This window comes from Microcaecilia unicolor, chromosome 2 (assembly GCF_901765095.1).
Source record: "Microcaecilia unicolor chromosome 2, aMicUni1.1, whole genome shotgun sequence".
NCBI lineage: Eukaryota > Metazoa > Chordata > Amphibia > Gymnophiona > Siphonopidae > Microcaecilia > Microcaecilia unicolor.
Genome location: NC_044032.1, coordinates 338945593 through 338970858, shown reverse-complemented (window position 1 = coordinate 338970858; position 25266 = coordinate 338945593). Strand labels below are relative to the sequence as shown.

Here is a 25266-nt window from a genome sequence, read left to right as displayed (position 1 = left end):
AAGATTGTTTCTCGTTTCCATGTGAATCAGCAGCTCTGCCTACCCTCCTTTCGTAGGGAGGACTACCCAGAGGAGTACTCTGCTCTCAAATATCTAGATGTGAGACGAGTCATCATCGGATACTTGGAAGTGACCAATGATTTCCGGAAGTCGGATCATCTGTTTGTGCTGTTCGCAGGTCCTCGTAAGGCATCCATGCCTACAGTGGCACGATGGGTCAAGGAAACCATTGCAGCAGCTTATGTGGCCGCGGGGAAGATGCCGCCTATCCAGCTGAAGGCTCACTCCACTAGAGCACAGGCGGCCTCAATGGCAGAGGCCGGGTCCGTCTCCTTGGAAGAGATTTGTAAGGCGGCAACTTGGGCATCGGCTCATACCTTCTCCAGTCATTACCGCTTGACTGTGGCTGCTCGGGCGGAGGCCCGGTTTGGAGCTTCAGTGTTGCGGTCAGGGATTTCTATGTCCCGCCATGGGTGAGTACTGCTTCGGTACATCCCACCAGTCTATGGATTGATCAGCATGATGATATGGAAGGTAAAATTATGTGTCATACCTGATAATTTTCTTTCCATTAATCATAGCTGATCAATCCATAGCCCCTCCCAGATATCTGTACTGTTTATATTCTGGTTGCATTTCAGGTTCAAGTTTAGTCTTCAGTTCCTGTTCAGGAGGATCTTCGTGTTCAAGTTTTTTCGATTGAATTCTTCTGGAGTTGAGACGATTTTGTGTTACAGTGAGCTGCTGCATTCCTCTCCCCTCCGTTTTACGGGGCTGGATTGAGACATAAATTCTGCCGGCGCTCCCTCCCACTTCGTGCGGCAGAAGGGCAGCCTTATATCCCTCCTGCTTCGGCGGTGTTAGGGTCAGCCAGCTCCTCCCGCGGTTGCGGTTGCAGGATAAGCCAGATCCCCCCGCATCGGCGGGTGTGGTGTCCCTCCCCCGCTCCGCGGGGATGAGCTGGACGGATTCCCCTCCCCCACTTGTGTGGGGATGAGCTGGGTTGATTCCCCTCCCCCGTTTCGGCAGTGGTGAGCTGGGCAGAGTGTCCCTTTGAGGGTGTAATTCTCTAAGTGCTGAGTCCTGCGGATGGAGCTTTGATATCGACATACTGAGGAGTTTCCGGCAGCACATGACCACATATAGGGAGGCAAAAGGATTGCTCTCTATCTCCACCTGCTGGTAGATGGACACAACCCACCAGTCTATGGATTGATCAGATATGATTAATGGAAAGAAAATTATCAGGTATCATACATAATTTTACCTTGCATTGGCCACCCTCCAACTAGTTAATAAAGTTTGCTTTTTTAAATTCAAGCTATCTCTATTAGTAAACCTACAATTTTTCTTTTATCCCCAATCTTTAATTCACAAAAACACAGAGTAAAATAATGTTCACTTACCCAGAGAAATGTCCTCTTCTGTCAGAACTTACCATAAGAAAGGTTACCTTGGGCCTTTCCTCTCTATATAGTTTTGATTCTAAGGGGGCTGCTTCAAAGTTAATCAGATTACCCTAGTGACCTTAACCCTCCATTGTCCCAAGTACAAAACTTAGATTGTGAGCCCACTAGTGACAGAGAAAGTGCCTGCATATATCAGTGCTGCATACGTGTAGTAGCGCTATAAAAATAAGTAGTAATAAGGTCCTCTTGCAGTTTCTCGCAGTCTACATTTAATTTAACAACCTTGAGTAGCTGTCTTGTCATCTTCAAATTTGATCTACCTCGTTCATCACTCCCATTTCCAGATCATTTATAAATATGTTAAAAATTAACAGTCCCTGTACAGATCTTTGATGCACTCCTCCATTTAGAGAACTGGCCATGTAACCCTAATCTCTGTTTTTTATCTTTTAACCAGTTCCCTATCCATAACTGAAAATTGTCTCCTATCCCATGGCCTTTTACTTTTCTCAGGAGTCTTTTATGAAGGACTTTGCTAAAAGCTTTCTGAAAATCTAGATATACCAGATCAACTGGCTCACCTTTCAAATACACATGTATTTTACGGAACAGCAGTTAAGGCACTATATTTTAGTATATATGCATGTATGTGCTAGTATTTTAATCATTTGCACACATTATAGGTGCATATAAACACCTTATTTATAGAATTATCCCCAAGAAGTTTAGTGGCTTATTAAGTCCTTTAGTCAGATGAAGACACTCTGATCCTTATAAACTCAGCTTGTAATTGTTCAGTCTACTTTAAAGAACCAGCAGTGTAAGCGTTTGAAATTATGACAAATCACTCTTACAAAGCAGGAGAAGGCTATACAATTTTTCTAAATGTTTCCAGCTTACATAGAACATGACGGCAGATAAGGGCCAAGTGGCCCATCCAGCCTGCCCATCCTTAGCAATCACTATCTTCTCTCCCTAAGAGATCCCATGTGTCTGTCCCATGCTTTCTGAAATTCAGACACAGTCCTTGTCTCCACCACCGCCACACTATTCTACACATCCACCACCTGTGAAAAAGTATTTCCTTAGATTACTCCTGAACTTCATCCTATGCCTTCACATTGCAGAGTTTTCCTTCATTTGAAAAAGGCTCACCTCCTGCACATTAATGCCACAGACATATTTACGCGTCTCTATCATATCTCTTCTCCCGCAGAGTGTACATATTGAGGTCTATAAGTCTATCCCCATAAGCTTTATGACAGAGGCCACTGACCAGTTTTGTAGCCACCCTCTGGACCCACTCCATCCTGTTTCAGTCTTTTTGTATGTGTGGTCTCCAGAATTGCACACTGTATTCTAAAAGGGCCTTATCAGAGACTTGAATAAGTCTCTGATAAGGCCCTTTTAGAATACAGTGTGCACTATCACCTCTTATTTCCTTCTGGCCATTCCTCTCCCTATGTACCCGAGCATCCTTTGGCCTTGACCATCGCCTTTTCTAACTGTTTGGCCACCTTAAGATCATCAGATACGATCACCCCCAAGTACCACTCTTCTTTTGTACACAGAAGTACTTCACCCCCTATACTATACCGTTCCCTTGGATTTTTGTAACCCAAGTGCATGACCCTGCATTTTTTAGCATTAAATCTTAGTTGCCAGTTTCTGAACCAAGGCTCGACAAACCCCAGGCACCAGGTCGCCATGGTGACTAAAAAAGCAGACCTGGCGCCTAAGGTTTGCAGCCAGTTCCATCTGCAGAATCGGAAAGAAGTAGGGAGATAGTGGATTCCTTTCAGATTGCTCTGCTCAGACAGATGGTAATGGATCCGAGAGAAGGAGCAGTGCTGGATCTGGTGCTCACAAATGGGGAAATTGTCAGAGTAGGTGCTCACCTGGGCAGTAGTGATCATCAAATGGTTTGGTTTGATATAACGGCTAGAGCAGAGGGCAGCCACTCAAAAGTGCTGGATTTCAAACATACTGACTAACAAAATGGAGGCATACCTGAAGAAAGAGCTGAGGGGATGGGAATACATACGAGAAGTGGAAAGACAGTGGTTTAGGCTGAAAGGAGCTATTGAAATTGCTACTGACCTTTATGTTTTTTCTATTCTTTCTTTTTTTCTATTATTCAAGAAGTTGCTATATATAAAACTTTTTATTATTATTATTTTGTTATTAACCTGCAATATTGGTGAAATAATATGACCAATTTTACTCTCCATGCCAATGACACTTCTATCAAGCTACATACATCAGTTTTTTACTGCTTTTTGTTTGCTCTGGGACACAGTTATACGTAACCATGTATATTGATGCTTATTTTGTTTATATACCTTATTCCATACTAATTTCACACACTTCATCCATATGCATTCACCACAATGTTCGCATTGTAACCTTTGTTCTTACATGAAAAACAAAATATATTTATTTACATATATATTTTTTTTCTCAACAGAGAATCCTGTCTCTGGCTGTCATATATTTGCTTTGGTAGGAAATCAAACATTTACATGGGTATTTAAGATAAAATGATGCTCCCAATTGGAGTACCTCCTGCTTAATTTGCAAAAACGTTTGTCGTCGTTTTTGTGTTTCCCTCGATAGGTCTGGGAACACACGAGTTTGCAACCCATGAAAATTTTTTTCTTTCTTCTGAAAACTTTTTTTTTTCAAAATCCAGACCTTATCTGAGGGTCACACTACTGTAGCCAATAGAGTAGTAGCTGTTATTTGCTCAGTATCCGACATTTCCCACAAACCTGAAACGTCAAGTGGTTGATCATTTTGAATATTATTTCTTTGTTGATTTTCCATTCCCTTCACAGGAATATAAAAAACCTGTGAAAAGGGTGGTATATCTTTGTCTTCTATCTCTAGGACGTCTATAAAGTAATTCTTCAATATCTCGGAGAAATTAGTGGTGGTTTCGGGAAATTAATAAAACGTAAATTATTACTTCTTGAACAATTCTCCAGCATTTCTGATTTTCTCCTCAGATTAACCAAATCTTTAAGCATTATCGTTTGTAATTGTCTGCATCTGTGAGGAGTCTTTTTCTTGTTTAACCAAGTCTATTTTAATTGATTTCACTTCATTTTCTATTTCCTTTACTTTTCCATCTAATATCACTACTTCATTATTTATTTTCTTCATTTGGGGACACAAAGTTTTCCCCATTTCAGCAATCAACAGCCACAAGTTATCCAGTGTCACTTCTTTCGGTTTTTGCAAAAGTTCTGCAAATGCTATGTTCTCACTTTCTTCCTGTGAAACATGTTTCTCACCTTCCTTTGTCTCTCACACTCCTCCTGTGATTTCCCGACCGTGTGTGCTAAAAGGGAGTAAGTTGGAAATTCTCCCTGCTTCTCTGCTGTAGCTAAAGATGCTTCCCAGCCGAGTCCACCCTGTAACACTTCAGTATTCAGAGCAGCAGATGCTGCCAACGGAGAGCTACTTCCCACAGGCTGAGCAGGAGGAGCCCTTCCGTCGGGGCTTAGAGAAACTTCCAGTTCAGGGTTCACCCCATGGTCTCCAATCCTGGGCTGTACCAGCGAACCGCTCACCGACGCTACCATTGAACTCTGGGCTCGCTGCAGATATGATTCTATCAAGCCAGAGGAGATTAAAGATCTTTGCTGCTGGGAGGCAGCAGCAATTCCCCTTCTCTTCGGCATTTTGAGGAAATTAAATCGTAAGTAAGAAAAAAATGCAGGAGCACTGAAACATGTCTGTCTCAGTTGGCGGCCATCTTCAAGCAGATGACGTTTAATGTGAGCAAGTGCAAGGTGATGCATGTGGGAAACCCCCCCCCCCCCCCCCCCCCCCAAATTATAGCTACGTCATGCAAGGTTCCACGTTAGGAGTTACGGACCAAGAAAGGGATCTGGGTGTCGTCGTCGATAATACACTGAATTTTTTTGAGGGGGTAAGCAAACATGTGGACAATGGGGAGCCGGTTGATATTGTATATCTGGATTTTCAGAAGGCGTTTGACAAAGTGCCGCACGAAAGACTCCTGAAGAAATTGCAGAGTCATGGAATCGGAGGTAGGGTATTATTATGGATTAAGAACTGGTTGAAAGATAGGAAGCAGAGAGTAGGATTGCGTGGCCAGTATTCTCAGTGGAGGAGGGTAGTTAGTGGGGTCCCGCAGGGGTCTGTGCTGGGTCCGTTGCTTTTTAATGTATTTATAAATGACCTAGAGATGGGAATAACTAGTGAGGTAATTAAATTCGCCGATGACACAAAATTATTCAGGGTCGTCAAGTCGCAGGAGGAATGTGAACGATTACAGGAGGACCTTGCGAGACTGGGAGAATGGGCGTGCAAGTGGCAGATGAAGTTCAATGTTGACAAGTGCAAAGTGATGCATGTGGGTAAGAGGAACCCGAATTATAGCTACGTCTTGCAAGGTTCCGCGTTAGGAGTTACGGATCAAGAAAGGGATCTGGGTGTCGTCGTCGATGATACGCTGAAACCTTCTGCTCAGTGTGCTGCTGCGGCTAGGAAAGCGAATAGAATGTTGGGTGTTATTAAGAAGGGTATGGAGTCCAGGTGTGCGGATGTTATAATGCCGTTGTATCGCTCCATGGTGCGACCGCACCTGGAGTATTGTGTTCAGTACTGGTCTCCGTATCTCAAAAAAGATATAGTAGAATTGGAAAAGGTACAGCGAAGGGCGACGAAAATGATAGTGGGGATGGGACGACTTTCCTATGAAGAGAGGCTGAGAAGGCTAGGGCTTTTCAGCTTGGAGAAGAGACGGCTGAGGGGAGATATGATAGAAGTGTATAAAATAATGAGTGGAATGGATCGGGTGGATGTGAAGCGACTGTTCACGCTATCCAAAAATACTAGGACTAGAGGGCATGAGTTGAAGCTACAGTGTGGTAAATTTAAAACGAATCGGAGAAAATTTTTCTTCACCCAACGTGTAATTAGACTCTGGAATTCATTGCCGGAGAACGTGGTACGGGCGGTTAGCTTGACGGAGTTTAAAAAGGGGTTAGATAGATTCCTAAAGGACAAGTCCATAGACCGCTATTAAATGGACTGGAAAAATTCCTCATTTTTAGGTATAACTTGTCTGGAATGTTTTTACGTTTGGGGAGCGTGCCAGGTGCCCTTGACCTGGATTGGCCACTGTCGGTGACAGGATGCTGGGCTAGATGGACCTTTGGTCTTTCCCAGTATGGCACTACTTATGTACTTATGTACCTTCTGCTCAGTGTGCTGCTGCGGCTAGGAAAGTGAATAGAATGTTGGGTATTATTAGGAAAGGTATGGGAAACAGGTGTGAGGATGTTATAATGCCATTGTATCACTCCATGGTGCGACCGCACCTTGAGTATTGTGTTCAATTCTGGTCGCCGCATCTCAAGAAAGATATAGTAGAATTGGAAAAGGTGCAGCGAAGGGCGACTAAAATGATAGCGGTGATGGGACGACTTCCCTATGAAGAAAGACTAAGGAGGCTAGGGCTTTTCAGCTTGGAGAAGAGACGGCTGAGGGGAGACATGATAGAGGTGTATAAAATAATGAGTGGAGTGGAACGGTATATAAAATAATGAGTGGAGTGGAGCAGGTGGATGTGAAGCGTCTGTTCACGGTTTCCAAAAATACTAGGACTAGGGGGCATGCAATGAAACTATAGTGTAGTAAATTTAAAACAAATCGGAGAAAATATTTCTTCACCCAACGCATAATTAAACTCTGGAATTCGTTGCTGGAGAACGTGGTGAAGGCAGTTAGCTTAGCAGAGTTTAAAAGGGGGTTAGACGGTTTCCTAAAGGACAAGTCCATAAACCACTACTAAATGGACTTGGGAAAAATCTACAATTCCAGGAATAACGAATAGAATGTTTGTACGTTTGGGAAGCTTGCCAGGTGTCCTTGGCCCTGGATTGGCCGCTGTCGTGGACAGGATGCTGGCTCGATGGACCCTTGGTCTTTTCCCAGTGTGGCATTATTTATGTACTTATGTTATTAAAGAATATCTGTACTGCTTTTTAATATTCATGATTACTATACATGACATCATACAATACAGTGGTGGAAATAAGTATTTGATCCCTTGCTGATTTTGTAAGTTTGCCCACTGACAAAGACATGAGCAGCCCATAATTGAAGGGTAGGTTATTGGTAACAGTGAGAGATAGCACATCACAAATTAAATCCGGAAAATCACATTGTGGAAAGTATATGAATTTATTTGCATTCTGCAGAGGGAAATAAGTATTTGATCCCCCACCAACCAGTAAGAGATCTGGCCCCTACAGACCAGGTAGATGCTCCAAATCAACTCGTTACCTGCATGACAGACAGCTGTCGGCAATGGTCACCTGTATGAAAGACACCTGTCCACAGACTCAGTGAATCAGTCAGACTCTAACCTCTACAAAATGGCCAAGAGCAAGGAGCTGTCTAAGGATGTCAGGGACAAGATCATACACCTGCACAAGGCTGGAATGGGCTACAAAACCATCAGTAAGACGCTGGGCGAGAAGGAGACAACTGTTGGTGCCATAGTAAGAAAATGGAAGAAGTACAAAATGACTGTCAATCGACAAAGATCTGGGGCTCCACGCAAAATCTCACCTCGTGGGGTATCCTTGATCATGAGGAAGGTTAGAAATCAGCCTACAACTACAAGGGGGGAACTTGTCAATGATCTCAAGGCAGCTGGGACCACTGTCACCACGAAAACCATTGGTAACACATTACGACATAACGGATTGCAATCCTGCAGTGCCCGCAAGGTCCCCCTGCTCCGGAAGGCACATGTGACGGCCCGTCTGAAGTTTGCCAGTGAACACCTGGATGATGCCGAGAGTGATTGGGAGAAGGTGCTGTGGTCAGATGAGACAAAAATTGAGCTCTTTGGCATGAACTCAACTCGCCGTGTTTGGAGGAAGAGAAATGCTGCCTATGACCCAAAGAACACCGTCCCCACTGTCAAGCATGGAGGTGGAAATGTTATGTTTTGGGGGTGTTTCTCTGCTAAGGGCACAGGACTACTTCACCGCATCAATGGGAGAATGGATGGGGCCATGTACCGTACAATTCTGAGTGACAACCTCCTTCCCTCCGCCAGGGCCTTAAAAATGGGTCGTGGCTGGGTCTTCCAGCACGACAATGACCCAAAACATACAGCCAAGGCAACAAAGGAGTGGCTCAGGAAGAAGCACATTAGGGTCATGGAGTGGCCTAGCCAGTCACCAGACCTTAATCCCATTGAAAACTTATGGAGGGAGCTGAAGCTGCGAGTTGCCAAGCGACAGCCCAGAACTCTTAATGATTTAGAGATGATCTGCAAAGAGGAGTGGACCAAAATTCCTCCTGACATGTGTGCAAACCTCATCATCAACTACAGAAGACGTCTGACCGCTGTGCTTGCCAACAAGGGTTTTGCCACCAAGTATTAGGTCTTGTTTGCCAGAGGGATTAAATACTTATTTCCCTCTGCAGAATGCAAATAAATTCATATACTTTCCACAATGTGATTTTCCGGATTTAATTTGTGATGTGCTATCTCTCACTGTTACCAATAACCTACCCTTCAATTATGGGCTGCTCATGTCTTTGTCAGTGGGCAAACTTACAAAATCAGCAAGGGATCAAATACTTATTTCCACCACTGTATATCTCTCATGCCTTTTATGTTATTTTTTCTTTGCAACACCATTTTACAGTGTCTAAATACCATGTGTTTTTAAGTGTATTTTAAATCTTATGATCTTGTTTTTGAATCTTTGATATGTTTTATAAAATGTTTTTTTACATATTTACTATTGATTGCCTTTCGTTTGCTTCATATGTCTATTATTGATTGCCTTTTGCATTATTCATGTTTTTATTCTTAAGATTGCTTTGTATTTGTATTATTCATGTTTCAATTTTTATGATCTTGATATATATTTTTTATATATTAATTATTGATCGCCCTTAGTTTGATTGCTTTTTCTTTGTATTATTCATGTTTTATATTTGTTTTTATAGACTCCTGAAGAAGGCGCTACGGCGCTGAAACACGGCTTTGTTGAGTCAAGTTGTTGTAATAAACCTTACTTTTTACTTACAATCATACGTCTTCTCCAGTATTTGGAAAGAGCCAATCTTACCCACCCCTCCTATGTTTTCAATTAATATTTAATGCAAAAAAGTGCAACGTGATGCATTTGGGGAGTAGAAACCCAAGGGAGCTGTATGTCCTAGGAGGTGGGAGGCTGATATGCACAGATGGGGAGAGAGACCTTGGTAATGGTGTCCGAGGACCTTAAAGCGAAAAAACAGTGTGACAGAGCGGTTGCCGTAGCCAGAAGGATGCTAGGTTGATCAAGAGAGGAGTAACCAGCAGAAGAAAGGAAGTGTTGATGCCCCTGTACAAGTTGCTGGTGAGGTCCCCACCTGGAGTATTATGTTCAGTTTTTGAGGGTGTATCTTCCTAAGGATATAAAAAGACTAGAAACGGTCCAGAGGAAGGTGATAAAAATGATATGGGGCCTGTGCCATCAAACATATGAGAAGAGGCTGGAAGACCTGAATATGTATAGCCTAGAGGAAAGAAGGGACAGGGGAGCTATGATACAGAAACTTAAATAATTGAAAGGTATTAATATAGAAACAAATCTCTTCCAGAGAAGGGGAAATTACAAGACTAGAGGACACGAGCTGAGGATGCGGGGTGGTAGATTTATGTCAGGAAATTCTTTTTCATGGAGAGGGTGGTTGCCTGGAATGTCCTACCGAGGGAGGTGGTAGAGACAGAGGATCCCTATTTAGAAAATGGTAGAAAACAAAAATAAATAATTTTTTTTAAAAACCTTAAATGGCTGCAGGGGTTGGATGTGTGAGTAACTCTTGGATGGCAACTCTGGCTGTGAAAAACTAAGGCCAGTGGGAGGCAGACTTTGTAGGTCTGTGTCTGTGTATGGCGATCCAGTTTAGCATAGGCTGGAAAGGGCTTCAATGGCAACTTCTGTAGCTGGAACCAAGGACAGTGCTGGACAGACTTTTAAGGTCTGGGTCTCGCAAATGACAATACGGTTTGGATAGGCTGGAGTGAGCTTTGACGGCAACTCTAGCAGGTGGAACATAAGGACAGATCTGGGTGGACTTCTATTGTCTATGTCCCAGAAATGCCAAAGAGAGACTCATGATAAAGTATATAGTATCACATTCATTGTTGATTTAATTATGAATTGATAATGGGTGTGACTGTTGGTCAGACTGGATGGACCGTTCAGGTATTTATCTGCAGTCACCCAACACGTAATTAAACTCTGGCATTCGTTCCCGGAGAACGTAGTGAAGGCGGTTAGCTTGACAGAGTTTAAAAAGGGGTTGGACGGTTTCCTAAAGGACAAGTCCGTAGACCGCTACTAAATGGACTTGGGAAAAATCCACAATTTCGGGCTGACCCCGAGGGACCTTTGAAAGTTTCCAGGGCTATGGGGCAATTATACCCTCTGCGTGAGGAGCATTTGGCTCGCTTTGCAATGCCTAAAGTAGATGCCCTAGTCACTGCGGTGACAAAGAGAACTACCCTCCCTCCCTGTGGAAGGAGGAGTTGCCCTGAAGGATATACAAGACCGTAGGCTGGAAGCAGCACTTAAACGGTCCTTTGAAATTGCAGGTTTTACTGTTTGGGCGTCTGCATGCAGTTGTTATGCTGCTAGAGCCTGCCTGGCGTGGTTGCAACAGGCAGTGGAACAGTCCGGAGATGGAGCAGAGCCCTTCTCGGATGTGGCTCCGCAGCTGAAGTCGGCCTTGTCCTTTTTGGCTGATGCCCTTTATGATATTGTCAGAGCTTCGGCAAAACAAATGGCAGTAGCAGTGGCGGCTCGCCGTCTTATTTGGCTACGACATTGGGCAGCGGACATGGCCTCTAAACAAAGGTTGGTGAAGTTGCCCTTTCAAGACCTTCTCCTATTTGGTGAGGAGTTGGGAAAAAAAATTGTTAAAGGCCTGGGAGATCCTAAACCCCAGCGCTTGCCCGAAGATAGGCCGAGGCCTTCCTCCAAGGGCCAGGCGGTCCACTCCTCTTATAGACCTCGCTTCCGTGAAGCTAGAAGGTACCGCCCGGGGCATTCTGCTGGGTTCACTTCTCGTGTCCGTTTTTCAGCAGAGGAAATCCTTTCGCTCGGACAAGCGTTCCGCAGCCACTGGCTCTAGGCCTGGAGTTCAGGGGCGACCCTCTCAATGATGGTGCGCCAGCCACCTCGCTTCCTGTCTTCAGAGGACGTCTTTCTCTCTTTGCCAAGGAGTGGGCCAATATTTCCTCAGATCAGTGGGTTCTGGACCTGATCAGAGATGGCTACAGAATAGAATTCAACGCCCCAGTAAGAGACGTGTTTGTGGAGTCCCGATGCGGTTCTGCCGCCAAACTGGTGGCGGTAGAGGAGACTTTGCAAGGTCTGATTCAGTTAGGGGCCGTGTCCTCGGTATCTCCCGCCGAACACGGCTACGGCCGATACTCCATCTACTTTGTGGTGCCGCGAAAAGGTGGGGCTTTTCGTCCTTTTCTGGACTTAAAAGAATTAAACAAGTCCCTGAGAGTGCGGCATTTTCACATGGAAACCCTGCGCTCCTTCATTGCTGCGGTACAGCCAGGAGAGTTTCTCACGTCTCTAGACCTGAAAGAAGCTTACTTGCACATACCAATTTGGCCCCCGCACTAGAAGTTTCTGAGGTTTGCGGTGTTGGGAAATCATTTCCAGTTCCGGGCCTTGCCTTTTGGCCTCGCCACAACTCCCCGAACCTTTTCGAAGGTAATGGTGGTAGTAGCTGCTTTGCTCAGACGAGAAGGTATCAGGGTTCACCCGTACCTAGACGACTGGCTCATCAGAGCAGACTCTGTAACAGAGAGCTATCAAGCTACAGCCAGAGTGGTCTCAGTACTTCAATGTCTAGGCTGGGTCATCAATATGGCCAAAAGTCACCTGACCTCCTCACAATCTCTAGAATATTTGGGGGCCAGGTTCGACACAGACTCGGGCTATGTATACCTACCCGAGCTATGGCAGTGCAAGCTTCAGGATCAGGTCCGTCTGCTCCTGAGGATGCCCCGCCCGCGAGCTTGGGACATTGTCCAGCTGCTGGGATCAATGACAGCCACATTGGAAGTGGTGCCCTGGGCGAGAGCGCACCTGAGACCTCTACAGTATTCCCTACTTCAAAGATGGTCTCCAGTTTCTCAGGATTATCAATGCAGACTTTCTTGGCTCCCTGCGGCCCGACTCAGCATGGAGTGGTGGCTCTCAGACAGCATGCTGCAGCGAGGAATGCCGCTGGCGCTCCCCGATTGGTGTCTAGTAGTGACAGATGCCAGCCTGAAGGGCTGGGGCGCACATTGCAAGGGGAAGCATGCCCAGGGTCTATGACACCCGAGGAGTCGGAGTGGTCCATCAACCGCCTGGAGTTGAAAGCGGTGTTTCAGGCGCTTCTGGCCTTTCAAGTGACCCTGGAAGGATTGGCTGTCCGAGTGATGTCGGACAACACGACAGCAGTGGCCTACATAAATCAACAAGGCGGCACTCAGTGCAGAGCTCTAGCCGCACAGGCCAAACAAATTTGCCACTGGGCCGAGCTGCATCTACAGTCCCTGTCAGCAGCTCACATTGCAGGTCAGAGCAATGTGCAAGCCGACTATCTAAGCAGGCATCAGATCGATCCAGCGGAGTGGGAACTAGCAGACGATGTATTCCTGCAGTTATGTGCCAAATGGGGCAAGCCAGTGATGGATCTTATGGCGACCAGTTCCAATGCCAAAGTCCCGTACTTCTTCAGCAGACGGAGGGATCCTCGCTCGGCAGCGTTGGATGCCTTGGCTCAACCCAGGCCCCTGTGCTTGCTGTATGTCTTCCCTCCGTGGCCCTTGATAGGGCGAGTGCTCCTGCGGATTCGGCTGCATCCAGGAGAAGTGGTGCTCATCGCCCCGGATTGGCCCAGGAGGCCTTGGTATGCGGACCTCCGACAGATGCTGTTGGGGGCTCCCTTTCCGTTACCTCTGGTTCCGCACCTGTTGTCACAGGGTCCGGTGGCCATGGAGGACGCCTGCCGCTTTGGTCTTATGGCATGGTGATTGAGAGGGCGCAATTGAGAGATAAAGGCTACTCAAATAAGGTAATTTCCACTCTCCTGCAGGCCCGTAAGCACTCCACTTCCGTGGCTTATGCCAGGATTTGGCGCCAGTTTGAAGTCTGGTGTGTTTCAAGAGCGTTTTCTCCGTTGCGGACTCCTGTCTCGTCGATTCTGGACTTTTTGCAGGATGGTGTACACAAAGGCTTGGCCTATAATTCCCTGCGGGTGCAAGTGGCATCATTGGCCTCCCTGCGTGGCAAGGTTGAAGGCGTGTCCTTAGCTGCTCATCCAGATGTGGCGCGGTTTCTTAGAGGGGTGCTTCGGCTCCGTCCTCCCGTGCGGGCACCTTGTCCAGCTTGGAACCAGGGGTTAGTATTGAAGGCCCTTCAGGGGGCTTCCTTTGAACCGCTTCGGCGTGCTTCAGAGAAAGATTTGACACTGAAGGCTGTCTTTTTAGTGGCCATTATCTCGGCGAGACGGGTGTCAGAGCTCCAGGCGCTGTCCTGTAGAGACCCTTTTCTGCAATTCTCAGAGTCAGGGGTCACGGTTCGGACCGTGCTTTCCTTCATGCCTAAGGTGGTTTCAGTGTTTCACCTAAACCAACCTGTTTTTCTTCCCTCCTTTGTTGAGGAGGAGTTTCCAGATTCATTTGGGCAGTTGCACCTTTTGGATGTGCGCAGGTCTCTGTTGCAGTATCTGCGAATTACAAATTCTTTCAGGACCTCTGATCATCTTTTTGTGCTGTTTGCAGGTCCTCGCAGAGGGTCTTCAGCGTCTAAAGCCACTATTGCCCGTTGGCTCAAAGAAGCTATCTTTTCAGCATATCTGCTGTCGGGCCGGGCTCCGCCTGAAGCCTTTAAGGCACATTCCACAAGAGCGATTTCCTCTTCCTGGGCAGAAACTGGAGCAGTATCTCTTCATGAGATTTGCAGTGCTGCAACATGGGCTTCTAAGCTCTCTTTTGCCCGACATTACAGGCTGGATGTGGCTGCCAGGAGGGATGCGCGTTTTGGAGCACAGGTGCTAGCGCGTGGTGTGGCTTGTTCCCACCCTATTTAGGGATTGCTTTGTTACATCCCATACGTAATGGCTTCATCTGCTTGATGACAAGGAAGGGAAAATTAGGTTCTTACCATGGTAATTTTCTTTCCTTTAGTCATAGCAGATGAAGCCATGAGCCCTCCCTGTATGATTGTCTGTATTGCAGTGATTCTGATTTTGGGTGCTGTTCTTGTTTCCTGAAGTTGTATTCCTTCCTTGGAGAGTCGGAAAACAGTCTTCAGGATTCTTGTTACAGTTATAGGAGGATGAGTTCATTCCCTCCAGTTCATGGTTTGGGAGGATGAGTTTATTCCCTCCAGGAGGATGCAAGTATTCCCTCCGTTTATACAAAGTGGAGGACGAGTTTATTCCCTCCAGGAGGATGAGTTCATTCCCTCCTTTTTTTGAGTTCATGCCCTTGTTAAGGGGCCATCGTTCGCTATGAGGAAAGTTCATGTTATTCCCATTGCGGTTTGCCATACTGCTTTGGAAGCTTCAAATACTGAAGAGGCAGTGGAGCTAGCTGGCCATGAGGCACTGTGAAAAGTTGAGTGCTTTCTATCTCCCCTTGCTGGTTGATGGACACAACCCATACGTAATGGCTTCATCTGCTATGACTAAAGGAAAGAAAATTACCATGGTAAGAACTTAATTTTCCCTTGTAATGTGCATGCAAGACAATGCACAGCTGTTTCTGACCCCAATCACAAGCAGTCCTTACCTTTACCGTGGAAATTTTAACGGGAGGTTTGAAGCTGTCGTTCTTCATTGTCGCAAGTAGGAGAAGGGGAGAAACAAGGCAGGGAAGATTTATTTATTTTATTTATTTATTACATTTTTATCCCACATTTTCCCACCTATTTGCAGGCTCAATGTGGCTTACATAGTACCATAAAGGCATTCACCAATTCCAGTATCAATAAATACAAAGTGATGTTGTGGTAGAATAAAGTTCATGTGTAACAGACACATTAGGGAATCGTAGGGAGGAAGCACAAAAAGTACACCGGCTTACACGCAACTTCTTTGCATGTATGAAAGCCGTGTCGTGCTTCTTTTTCAAATGACATTTTACTGGCAAGAAATTGGGGGGGGGGGGGGGGGGGGGGGGGGGTCAGTACCGAAATGTAAAGCATAAAAGTAATGGTGACTTACCAAAAATGCAAGGAAGACTAGGGTCCATCAAACAGCGTCTGAGGGAAACAGCATCCCCCATGCTAGAAGCACAATAGAGAAGGGCTAAACCAATTGGACAGTGTCAGCCTGAGATGTCCCACCAACTCACTACCGGAGGGAGACACCAGGAAGTTTGGATCCAATCAGTTCTTCACAGCTCTAGAGTGATGTCATCAGGGAAGCCCTGCAGGGAGGAGGAGTTGGGACAGCAGCTAGCCAATGAGAGTCCATCTACTACTACTTGACATTTCTATAGCGCTACTAGGTTTACGCAGCGCTGTACAGTTTAACAAAAAGGACAGTCCCTGCTCAAAGGAGCTTACAATCTACCTGCTCAAAGGAGCTTACAATCTAAAGGAAGAAATGACAAGTTGGGGCAGTCTAGATTTCTTGAATAGTGGTTAGGTGCCAAAGGCGACATTGAAGAGATGGGCTTTGAGCAAGGATTTGAAGATGGGCAGGGAGGGGGCCTGGTGTATGGGCTCAGGGAGTTTATTCCAGGCATGGGGTGAGGCGAGGCAGAAAGGGCGGAGCCTGGAGTTGGCGGTGGTGGAGAAGGGTACTGAAAGGAGGGATTTGTCTTGAGAGTGGAGGTTATGGGTAGGAACGTAAGGGGAGATGAGGGTAGAGAGGTAAGGAGGGGCAGCAGATCGAGTGCATTTGTAGGTTAGAAGGAGAAGCTTGAACTGTATGCGGTACCTGATCGGAAGCCAGTGAAGTGATTTGAGGAGAGGGGTGATGTGGGTATAACGGTCCAGGCGGAAGATAAGACGTGCAGCAGAGTTCTGAACGGACTGAAGGGGGGATAGGTGGCAAAGTGGGAGGCCAGTGAGGAGTAGGTTGCAGTAGTCAAGGCGAGAGGTAATGAGAGAGTGGATGAGAGTTCGGGTGGTGTGCTCAGAGAGGAAAGGGCGAATTTTGCTAATGTTGTAGAGGAAGAAGCGACAGGTCTTGGCTGTCTGCTGGATATGCGCAGAGAAGGAGAGGGAGGAGTCGAAGATGACTCCAAGGTTGCGGGCAGATGAGACAGGGACGATGAGGGTGTTGTCAACTGAGATAGAGAGTGGAGGGAGAGGAGAAGTGGGTTTGGGTGGGAAGACAATAAGCTCAGTCTTGGCCATGTTCAGCTTCAGGTGGCGGTTGGACATCCAGGCAGCAGTGTCGGACAAGCAGGACGAAACTTTGGCCTGGGTTTCCGCAGTGATGTCTGGTGTGGAGAGGTAAAGCTGGGTGTCGTCAGCATAAAGATGATACTGGAAACCATGAGATGAGATCAGCGAGCCCAAGGAAGAGGTGTAGATTGAAAAAAGAAGGGGTCCAAGGACAGATCCTTGAGGAACTCCAACAGAGAGCGGGATGGAGGTGGAGGAAGAGCCATGAGAGTGTACTCTGAAGATACGGTGGGAGAGATAAGAGGAAAACCAAGAGAGGACAGAGCCCTGGAACCCAAATGAGGACAGTGTGGCAAGAAGTAAATTGTGATTGACAGTGTCAAAAGCGGCAGATAGGTCAAGGAGGATAAGGATGGAGTAGTGACCTTTGGATTTGGCAAGGAACGGGTCATTGCAGACTTTAGATAGTGTCGTTTCAGTCGAGTATAGGGAGCGGAAGCCGGATTGAAGCGGATCGAGGATGGCATGAGAGGAGAGAAAATCAAGGCAATGGCTGTGTTCAAGTATCTTGGAGAGAAAGGGTAGGAGGGAAATGGGACGGTAGTTGGAGGGACAGGTAGGGTCAAGTGATGGTTTTTTGAGCAGAGGTGTGACTACAGCATGCTTGAAGGTGTCAGGGACAGTTGCAGTGGAGAGAGAGAGGTTGAGGATATGACAGATGGAGGGGGTGACAGTAGGAGAGATGGTGTTAAGTAAGTTGGTGGGGATGGGGTCTGAGGAACAGGTGGTGCATTTCGAGGAGGAAAGAAGATGGACGGTTTCCTCTTCGGTGATATCAGAAAAAGAGGAGAAGGAGGCCTGGGTTGGTTGGTTGAGGGAGCGGGCTATAGGGTGAAGAGGAGGAGATGGTTTGGTGGTGAATTTGAGGTTGATCTTCTGCACCTTGTCGCGGAAGTGGTCAGCCAGTGATTGAGGAGAGAGTGAGGGGGGGTGGGAGCGGAGGGGACTTTGAGGAGGGAGTTAAGGGTGGCGAAGAGACGACGAGGATTAGAGCTGAGGGAATTAGTCAATTGGGTGTAGTAGTCCTGTTTGGCGAGGAATAGGGAGGACTGGAAGGAGGATAGCATGAATTTGTAGAGAATGAAATCAGTGTGGGTGCGAGATTTCCTCCAGAGGCGTTCAGCCGATCGGGCGCAAGAGCGAAGGTATCGGGTGCAAGGGGTCAGCCAGGCCTGGGGATTAGTACACCTTGTGGGACGGGAGATGGATGGTGCAAGGACGTCCAGTGCAGAGTAGAGAGTGGCATTGTAAGTGGAGACAGCCTTGTCAACAGACTCGGAGGACAAGACGGAAGGGAGGAGATCAGAGATACTAGAGGATAAAGTGGGAGCGTCGACAGCCTGGAGATTCCTGGAAGTAGTGGTTATTGTAGGGCGGGAGTCTCTTCAGGGAGATGGGTGTTCTAGGATGTCAGCTGGTCAATAGAAGGAAGCAGCAGGAATAGCAGGGGGTGGAACCAAGCCTTGATGCTGATTCCTCACAGAAAATGAGAGCTGAGAGCAGCAGAGAGGCTTTTCCCACTTTTTCCCAGCAGCGGGGGGGGGGGGGGGGGGGGGCAGGGAGCCCCAACACAGGTCTGCTCATCCGAAAACAAAAGCGCTTTTAAGCTTGCAAAAAAAAAAAAAAGTGCATCTACTGCTTTCATACACGCAGCTTGTCTGCGTGTATGAGAGCCATCTGTAGCATTTGCAGAGCAGCCACTCATAGCAATTGACCTGCGCATGCTCAGCTCACTGATTGGCTTCCCCTATATCGCATGCCAGTGAGCTGGGTCGCAAAAGCTTCAAGTAGCTTATTTGCATGCATTCTCTTTACAAATCCCTCTGTGTTTCCGAATCGGTAAATTTTTACCGATTTGGAAATACAGTCGGATTCTTAACGGGACCTTTGTGCATCTGGCCCTTAGTAATGTTGTAGGTGACAGTAAATGAAGACCAACATGGCCCATCCAGTCATTTCCGGTAAGGTTGTAACTGTTTTGTGCAAGCTTACTGCTCTGCTTCTTGGACATGCAGTAGTCATTCTGCTCCTCTTGTGAGTAGAAGCATCACTCTGTGTAGATTATCTCAGTGTTTTGTTCCATGCTTGTGCCATTAAGAGCTATTACTTAAAACGGTAAGCTGTCTGATATTATTTTCAAACATGTTTTGAATGATCCTTCTTGGATTATACTTGCCATTGCTGAGAGTACTAATTTGACCCCTGAGGCAGGCACAGTGGGTGCTGAAACATGGCCCGTGTCGGGTCTATTGAATTAAAGGACTGTCCATTATTCCACTCTTGAGGGCTCATTTGTGCTTTTTTTGCTGTTTTGATTGTGTACTTTTGGACCCTCTTTTTTGCTGCTACTTCTATATTATGACATTACTTTTTTAAATTCCATTATCTTATTTTCATCTCTGCAGTTTGTTATGGCAGTTAGGGAGGGCAGAGAATACAAGAATAATGTGCATACAGAGAGAGTCTAATGAAACAAAACTATGGAGCAGATTGCTATTGAATTCTAAAATACATTTTATACTCTTCCAGATAAAACAGAGAGAAAATGATGCAGGTATCCACAGCCAGCTGAAAGTGAAGAGAACAACTGTCTGCCTTAGATATGGCATTGCTGCATTATGGTATGAGCTAAACTGTAAAAATATTCATAAATACTAAGGAATCTAAAAGCTAAACATCCAAGCTTGAATCGAACATGAAATTTTACTCAAGGCATCACATTATCATTCTTAAAACATAGCTTAGTAGCTGAATTTTAATATTTTTAAGCACGTCAACAAGCACTTAAAGAGCCCCTGAAAAAGGGAATTACAGTAGCAGGTTTGGGGTAAGACTACATGATAGTGTTAAAGTGGTAAAATTATTCTATATAAACATAAGCTCAAATCCATAACCTCTAGGGTAGCATTTTCTGAAGTGCTTACCCGTTTCACGCGCAGGGCCCAAGAAACAGGCAGAGCTCCGGAGTCTCAGTGTGTGGATGAGAGGATGGTCTGGGGAGGAGGGTTTTAGATTTGTTAGGAACTGGGCAACATTCTGGGGAAGGGGGAGCCTATTCTGAAAGGATGGGCTCCACCTTAACCAGGCTGCTGGCATCGGCATTTAAAAAGGAAATAGAGCAGCTTTTAAACTAGAAACTGGGGGAAGGCCGACAGCCTCTCAAAAGCGCATGGTTCGAGATAAGGTATCTTTTTTTTTTTTTTTTTTTTACATTTGTACCCCGCGCTTTCCCACTCATGGCAGGCTCAATGCGGCTTACATGGGGCAATGGAGGGTTAAGTGACTTGCCCAGAGTCACAAGGAGCTGCCTGTGACTGAAGTGGGAATCAAACTCAGTTCCCCAGGACCAAAGTCCACCACCCTAACCACTAGGCCACTCTTTCAAAGATATCACCAAAACAGGGAAGATAGGGTATCCCGATAGGTTGCAAAAGAGACCGTAGTAGATCAGGTGGAATACTTTGCGGAGTCCTGGGGACGTAGAGCCAGAGGAGTTCTCTGATAGCCGAGATTGGGTGGCATAGCCGGTGGTGGGAGGCGGGGCTGGTGGTTGGGAGGCGGGGATAGTGCTGGGCAGACTTGTACGGTCTATGCCCTGAAGAGGACAGGTACAAATCAAAGTAGGGTATACACAAAGAGTAGCACATATGAGTTTATCTTGTTGGGCAGACTGGATGGACCGTGCAGGTCTTTTTCTGCCGTCATCTACTATGTTACTATGTTAAACATGATTTAAGTTGTTTTAATTAATATAAAGATGCAGACCAAAATAAGTTATATAAATGTACTCTTCTGTTTATGGTTATGTGTTGCTTCTTCATAGTTTTATTTCTATTAGCTAAGAAATCACTTGACTCCCATCCATTAAGATAACATATAGATAATGGGCAGAATACTATGCTGTTGTATTTTAAAATCACTCTTAATTGTTGCTTGTGCTGTTTTAATTTCAGCTCTAGTAAAAGAAGACAGCTCTATGAAAAAAGCTCACAGTCTAACGTTATGATGGATACAGAAGCTCTTTTACCAAGTTCAGAACAAGACATCAAAGATCAAATTGTAAATGTTAGCTCAGGGAAGTATTATATCTGTGGCTATTGTGCTGCTTTCACCAATATATCCATTACCTTTCCTATCCAAAAAGCACTATTTCGCCAACAACTTTATGGTGTGAGAACCAGAGATGCCATTCATCAACTGCAGAGAGATGGAATTCGAAACTTGTACCGTGGTATTCTTCCTCCATTAATGCAAAAGACCACAACACTGGCCTTGATGTTTGGCTTGTACGAAGATTTCTCAAGCCTTCTCCTTAGGCACACAAGTGCTCCTGAGCTTATGACTCGCAGTGTGGCAGCTGTGCTGGCAGGGACCACAGAAGCTCTGCTAACACCTTTTGAGCGGGTTCAGACTTTGCTACAGGACTACAAACACCATGACAAATTTACAAACACTTTCCAAGCTTTTAAGGTACTGAGAAGCTATGGATTCAGAGAATACTATAGGGGCTTGGTACCAATTTTGTTCCGAAATGGACCCAGTAATGCTCTCTTCTTTGGTCTACGAGGACCCATCAAACAGTGTCTTCCTGAAGCCAAAACGCATAGTGCTAATTTAGTCAATGATTTTATCTGCGGGGGGCTGTTGGGTGCCATGTTAAGTTTCCTTTTTTACCCAGTGAATGTGGTGAAAGCTCGTATGCAGTCCCAGATCGGTGGGGACTTTCAGTCTTTCGGGAGAGTGCTTATGACTATCTGGATTGAACGTGATAGAAAACTGACACATCTTTTTAGAGGTGCTCATCTCAATTACCATCGCTCCATTCTCTCTTGGGGCATCATCAATGCAATGTATGAGCTCCTGTTAAAATTGTTATGAAAGAGGTTGAGATTGAGCTGATCATTTGCTAGGCACAAGGACTAGAGAACATCACTTATTTCCTTGCATACTGACCAGTAAAGAAGTGATTTTCCTGGTGTCTGTTTAGCTGCAAAACTTGTCAATTTTACCAATTCTCTGTAAATACGGTGAGAAATTTTTAAATCTAGAAGAACCTTTTAATTGAAGCATGTTTTGTTTTGCTGTAGTAATGCAACATTTTTGAGCAGCTGATACTGCAGATATTTAGATAAGAAGGTCTGAAGTACTGTATCTGGCTGTACTTTGCACTAGTCAGGCTTATTCTTGGGATTCCAAGCTATGCACTATCTGACTAGGTTTGGTGTGGTCTGATAACTCCAAGTTAATTTAAGTAAAGTAAAGAAAAAAAACAAATTTAGCTGTTGTCTCCTAGAACAGCAGAAGAATTTTTTTAAATGGTTTCATTTATACAGATTTGGTAGGAGTTGAAGAAGTACACATTTAATTATTGAAGTTAAATAGACAACAGTGTAAAGCACATTACCAAAATTGATTTTATCAAATAAGGCCATTTTCTGATTCCTGTTTCACTATAATTGAGAAATTTGTTCATAGGTCAGAAAGAAGCTGTCATTAATTGCTGATATGTCAAAACTACTTTTCTATCTTCCTAATTTGGATTGGTGATAGTAGTCGTATCAGAGAAGAAAATGTCTATTTTTTTGAATCATTTTTTGAGCTCTTTTTAATGTGTAATTCCATTTCAGGGATATAGAATTTGGAAAAGTTTGATCTAAGGTTTATAATGTTCTTTGAATTCTCTGTGCAGTGTTAAGTAATAACAGTGGTTTTTCACTTTGACATAATTAGTGCACCTTTAATTGCTAATCTTCCTATCCTATATAATAAAAAGCACCTCCAACATTCTAAAGCTGACTCTATGAAAGTGAAGCCTTGAAGCATTCGTGCTCCTGCTGTATCCATCTCCTGAAATGACATCACGTACTTCCGTGTTCGTAAAGACCAATCACTAGAAGGGAACGCTGCAGAGTTGCCAGGCCACGGAACGCGACGTCACACGCATGAGAGTGTCGTCATCCCTCCCTTCCTCCCAGTTCCAGGCCCCCTCCCTCCAAATTTTAAAAGTCATCTTCACTTACCAAGTCAGGTTTACGGCGGCCGACAGCAGTGGTGAAAGGCGTGCAGGCTCGCCCCTTCCTTATCTCTCAGCTCTGGCCCCGCCCTTGCAGAAACAGGAAATGAGGGCGGGACCAGAGCTGAGAGAGAGAGAAGGGCCGAGCCTGCACGCCTTTTACCGCTGCTGACAGCCGCCATAACCCCGACTTCGTAAGTGAAGATGACTTCTAAAATTCTTAGGGAGAGGTGCTGGAACTGGGAGGAAGGGAGGGACGATGACCCTGGAACTGGGAGGGAGGGGGGGGAACCTGAAACTCGGTCCCCTGGAACTCAGAGGGAGAGAGGGGACGACCCTGGAACTCGCCCCTGGAACTCGGAGGGAGGGGGGACGATCCTGGAACTCGGAGAGAGGGAGGGGGGCCCATGGCACACACTCTTATTCTCACACACACAGTCTCTCTTCACAGACACACTTGCACCCAGTCTCACTCTCTCTCTGTCACACACACACACTTGCACATTCACTCTCTCTCTCTCTCACACACACTCTCTCAAACATTCACACTCCGAGGAAAACCTTGCTAGCGCCCGTTTCATTTGTGCCAGAAACAGGCCTTTTTTACTAGTAGTTCTATAAAGGGAAAAAAAAAATCTTATTGTTGATGTTGAGCCCTGCATAATTGGGTCCACTTCTGAGGTAGTCTGTGAATATTAGTCTACCAAATATCCAGGATTGGCTTGTACTGATAACCAAGAAGCTAGTAAAATGTCAAAATATGCTAGGGAATCAAAATGTTGGTGACCAATGTCATATGACATGCAGTCCACAGATAGTAAATAAGTGTCTTGAAAGTTCTATTTGGTAGCACTTTGTGGGCATTTTCCCATAATGCATAGTGAGCACTGTGGTAGTACAGCTGCATGAAGTCCTAAGCAAGCAATGAGCAGACTGTAGTCATATCAGTGCACATGTGTGTGCATAATATGTGTGCATACACATGTAAATGTTGATATTCCAGCTACATGCTATTCTATGAAATGGGTTCCTAAATACAATGGTGTGTAATTTAAAGGTGGATAGACCTGTGGGTGGGGTGTTCAGTTAGGCATGTAAATTACAGAATACTATAATTTACACAAGTTTTTTTTTTTTTTTTTTTTGGGGGGGGGGGGGGGGTTGTTGACCTTTTTTTAGCACTCTAGGCACAAGCATTTACACCTACTTTGGTTGTGCTTAAAATATATGCACATATTTGCGTTTACTTTCCTTTATAGAATAGGCTCCAGATAGGTGCCCGTTTATAGAATTGCTCTCTTTCTGGGGCAAAATCAGCTCTTTGATATTTTTTTCCATCAAATTAGTTTATAGTAGTGTGAAAGTGTTCGGGTCTTGCATATACATATGTCAGGTGTGTCAGACATGCAGATGTGGCTCGCAGGGAAGTTCTATGCAGCTCACATCATAGTATCTAATACACATTCTAAATTTAACATCTGGTTAATTACATAATGTAAATTTGGCTTCTAATTAATTGTAAGGGAGAATAGGGAGGGTGGATATTTTAGTGCGGCCCATCATTAGTCAGGAGTTTGATATACCTGACATATGTAGTTCAGGGACCTTGCCAGATTAATTCTTGAGACGTTAGATGCTGATTTGTCTGCAAATTTGCTTAACGTCACTTTTTTTTTTTCTTTACCTACCGACCTGGAAATCTGGCATCTAGAATTAGTTTTACTGTTGGCACTATTGTTTAATTTATTTTTGGTTTTGAAGACTATGCAAGGATTCTTAGTCACTTAAGAATCTAGGTTGAAGAAGGTTCTTTATAACCATCAAGTCCTGGAGGACAGAGAGGTCTGAAAACGGAGATGATTTTATGGTGTGAAAACATTCTAGTTATACCTTGATGTACAACTAAACTAGGTCCCACTTTGAATATTGTAAGGATTTTCCCTACTATTAACCAATGAAAATATTTATTAAATCTTATTTACACTCATGTTCAAAATGAGAAAGTGTTTTATTGTTTGCCAAGTTCAGTTAGTCAGACTGAGCTGAATATCTGGGCTGGCTCAGAGGATAATCTCTGCAGAATGAGGGGGGGGGGGGGGGGGGGGGGGAAGCCACAGTCCCAAATGTCTCCCAAACATTCATTCATTTACTTTGCTAAGAATTTGGTAGAATAGAGATGCTGTAGAAATAAATCACTGCTCACCTCCTATTGTAGTTAGATTGAGGGGATTTTAAACTGAAGAGAGAAATAGTGCCTTGAAAAAATGCTCATTGTGCTGTCTAAATATTTAATTTAATGCATTTAAAAAATTGTGAGTTTATTTCACTGCAAGAACATATGAGTAAATCTGTAATCAAAATG

At 45.1% G+C, this 25266-nt stretch overlaps 1 protein-coding gene across 3 annotated transcripts in view; it reads left to right on the top strand.

The window, feature by feature from the left end:
* The window catches only part of SLC25A51 (solute carrier family 25 member 51), a 52418-nt gene extending 29726 nt beyond the window's left edge, over window positions 1–22692 (top strand). For all 3 annotated transcript variants that reach the window (XM_030192450.1, XM_030192453.1, XM_030192451.1), the window contains 2 exons: window positions 19421–19512; window positions 20845–22692. In XM_030192450.1, coding sequence (XP_030048310.1) covers window positions 19421–19512; window positions 20845–21769 — 1017 coding nt within the window. In that variant the 3' untranslated portion in view covers window positions 21770–22692. The remainder of the gene's footprint in view (window positions 1–19420; window positions 19513–20844) is intronic.
* The last annotated feature ends 2574 nt before the right edge of the window (window positions 22693–25266 follow it).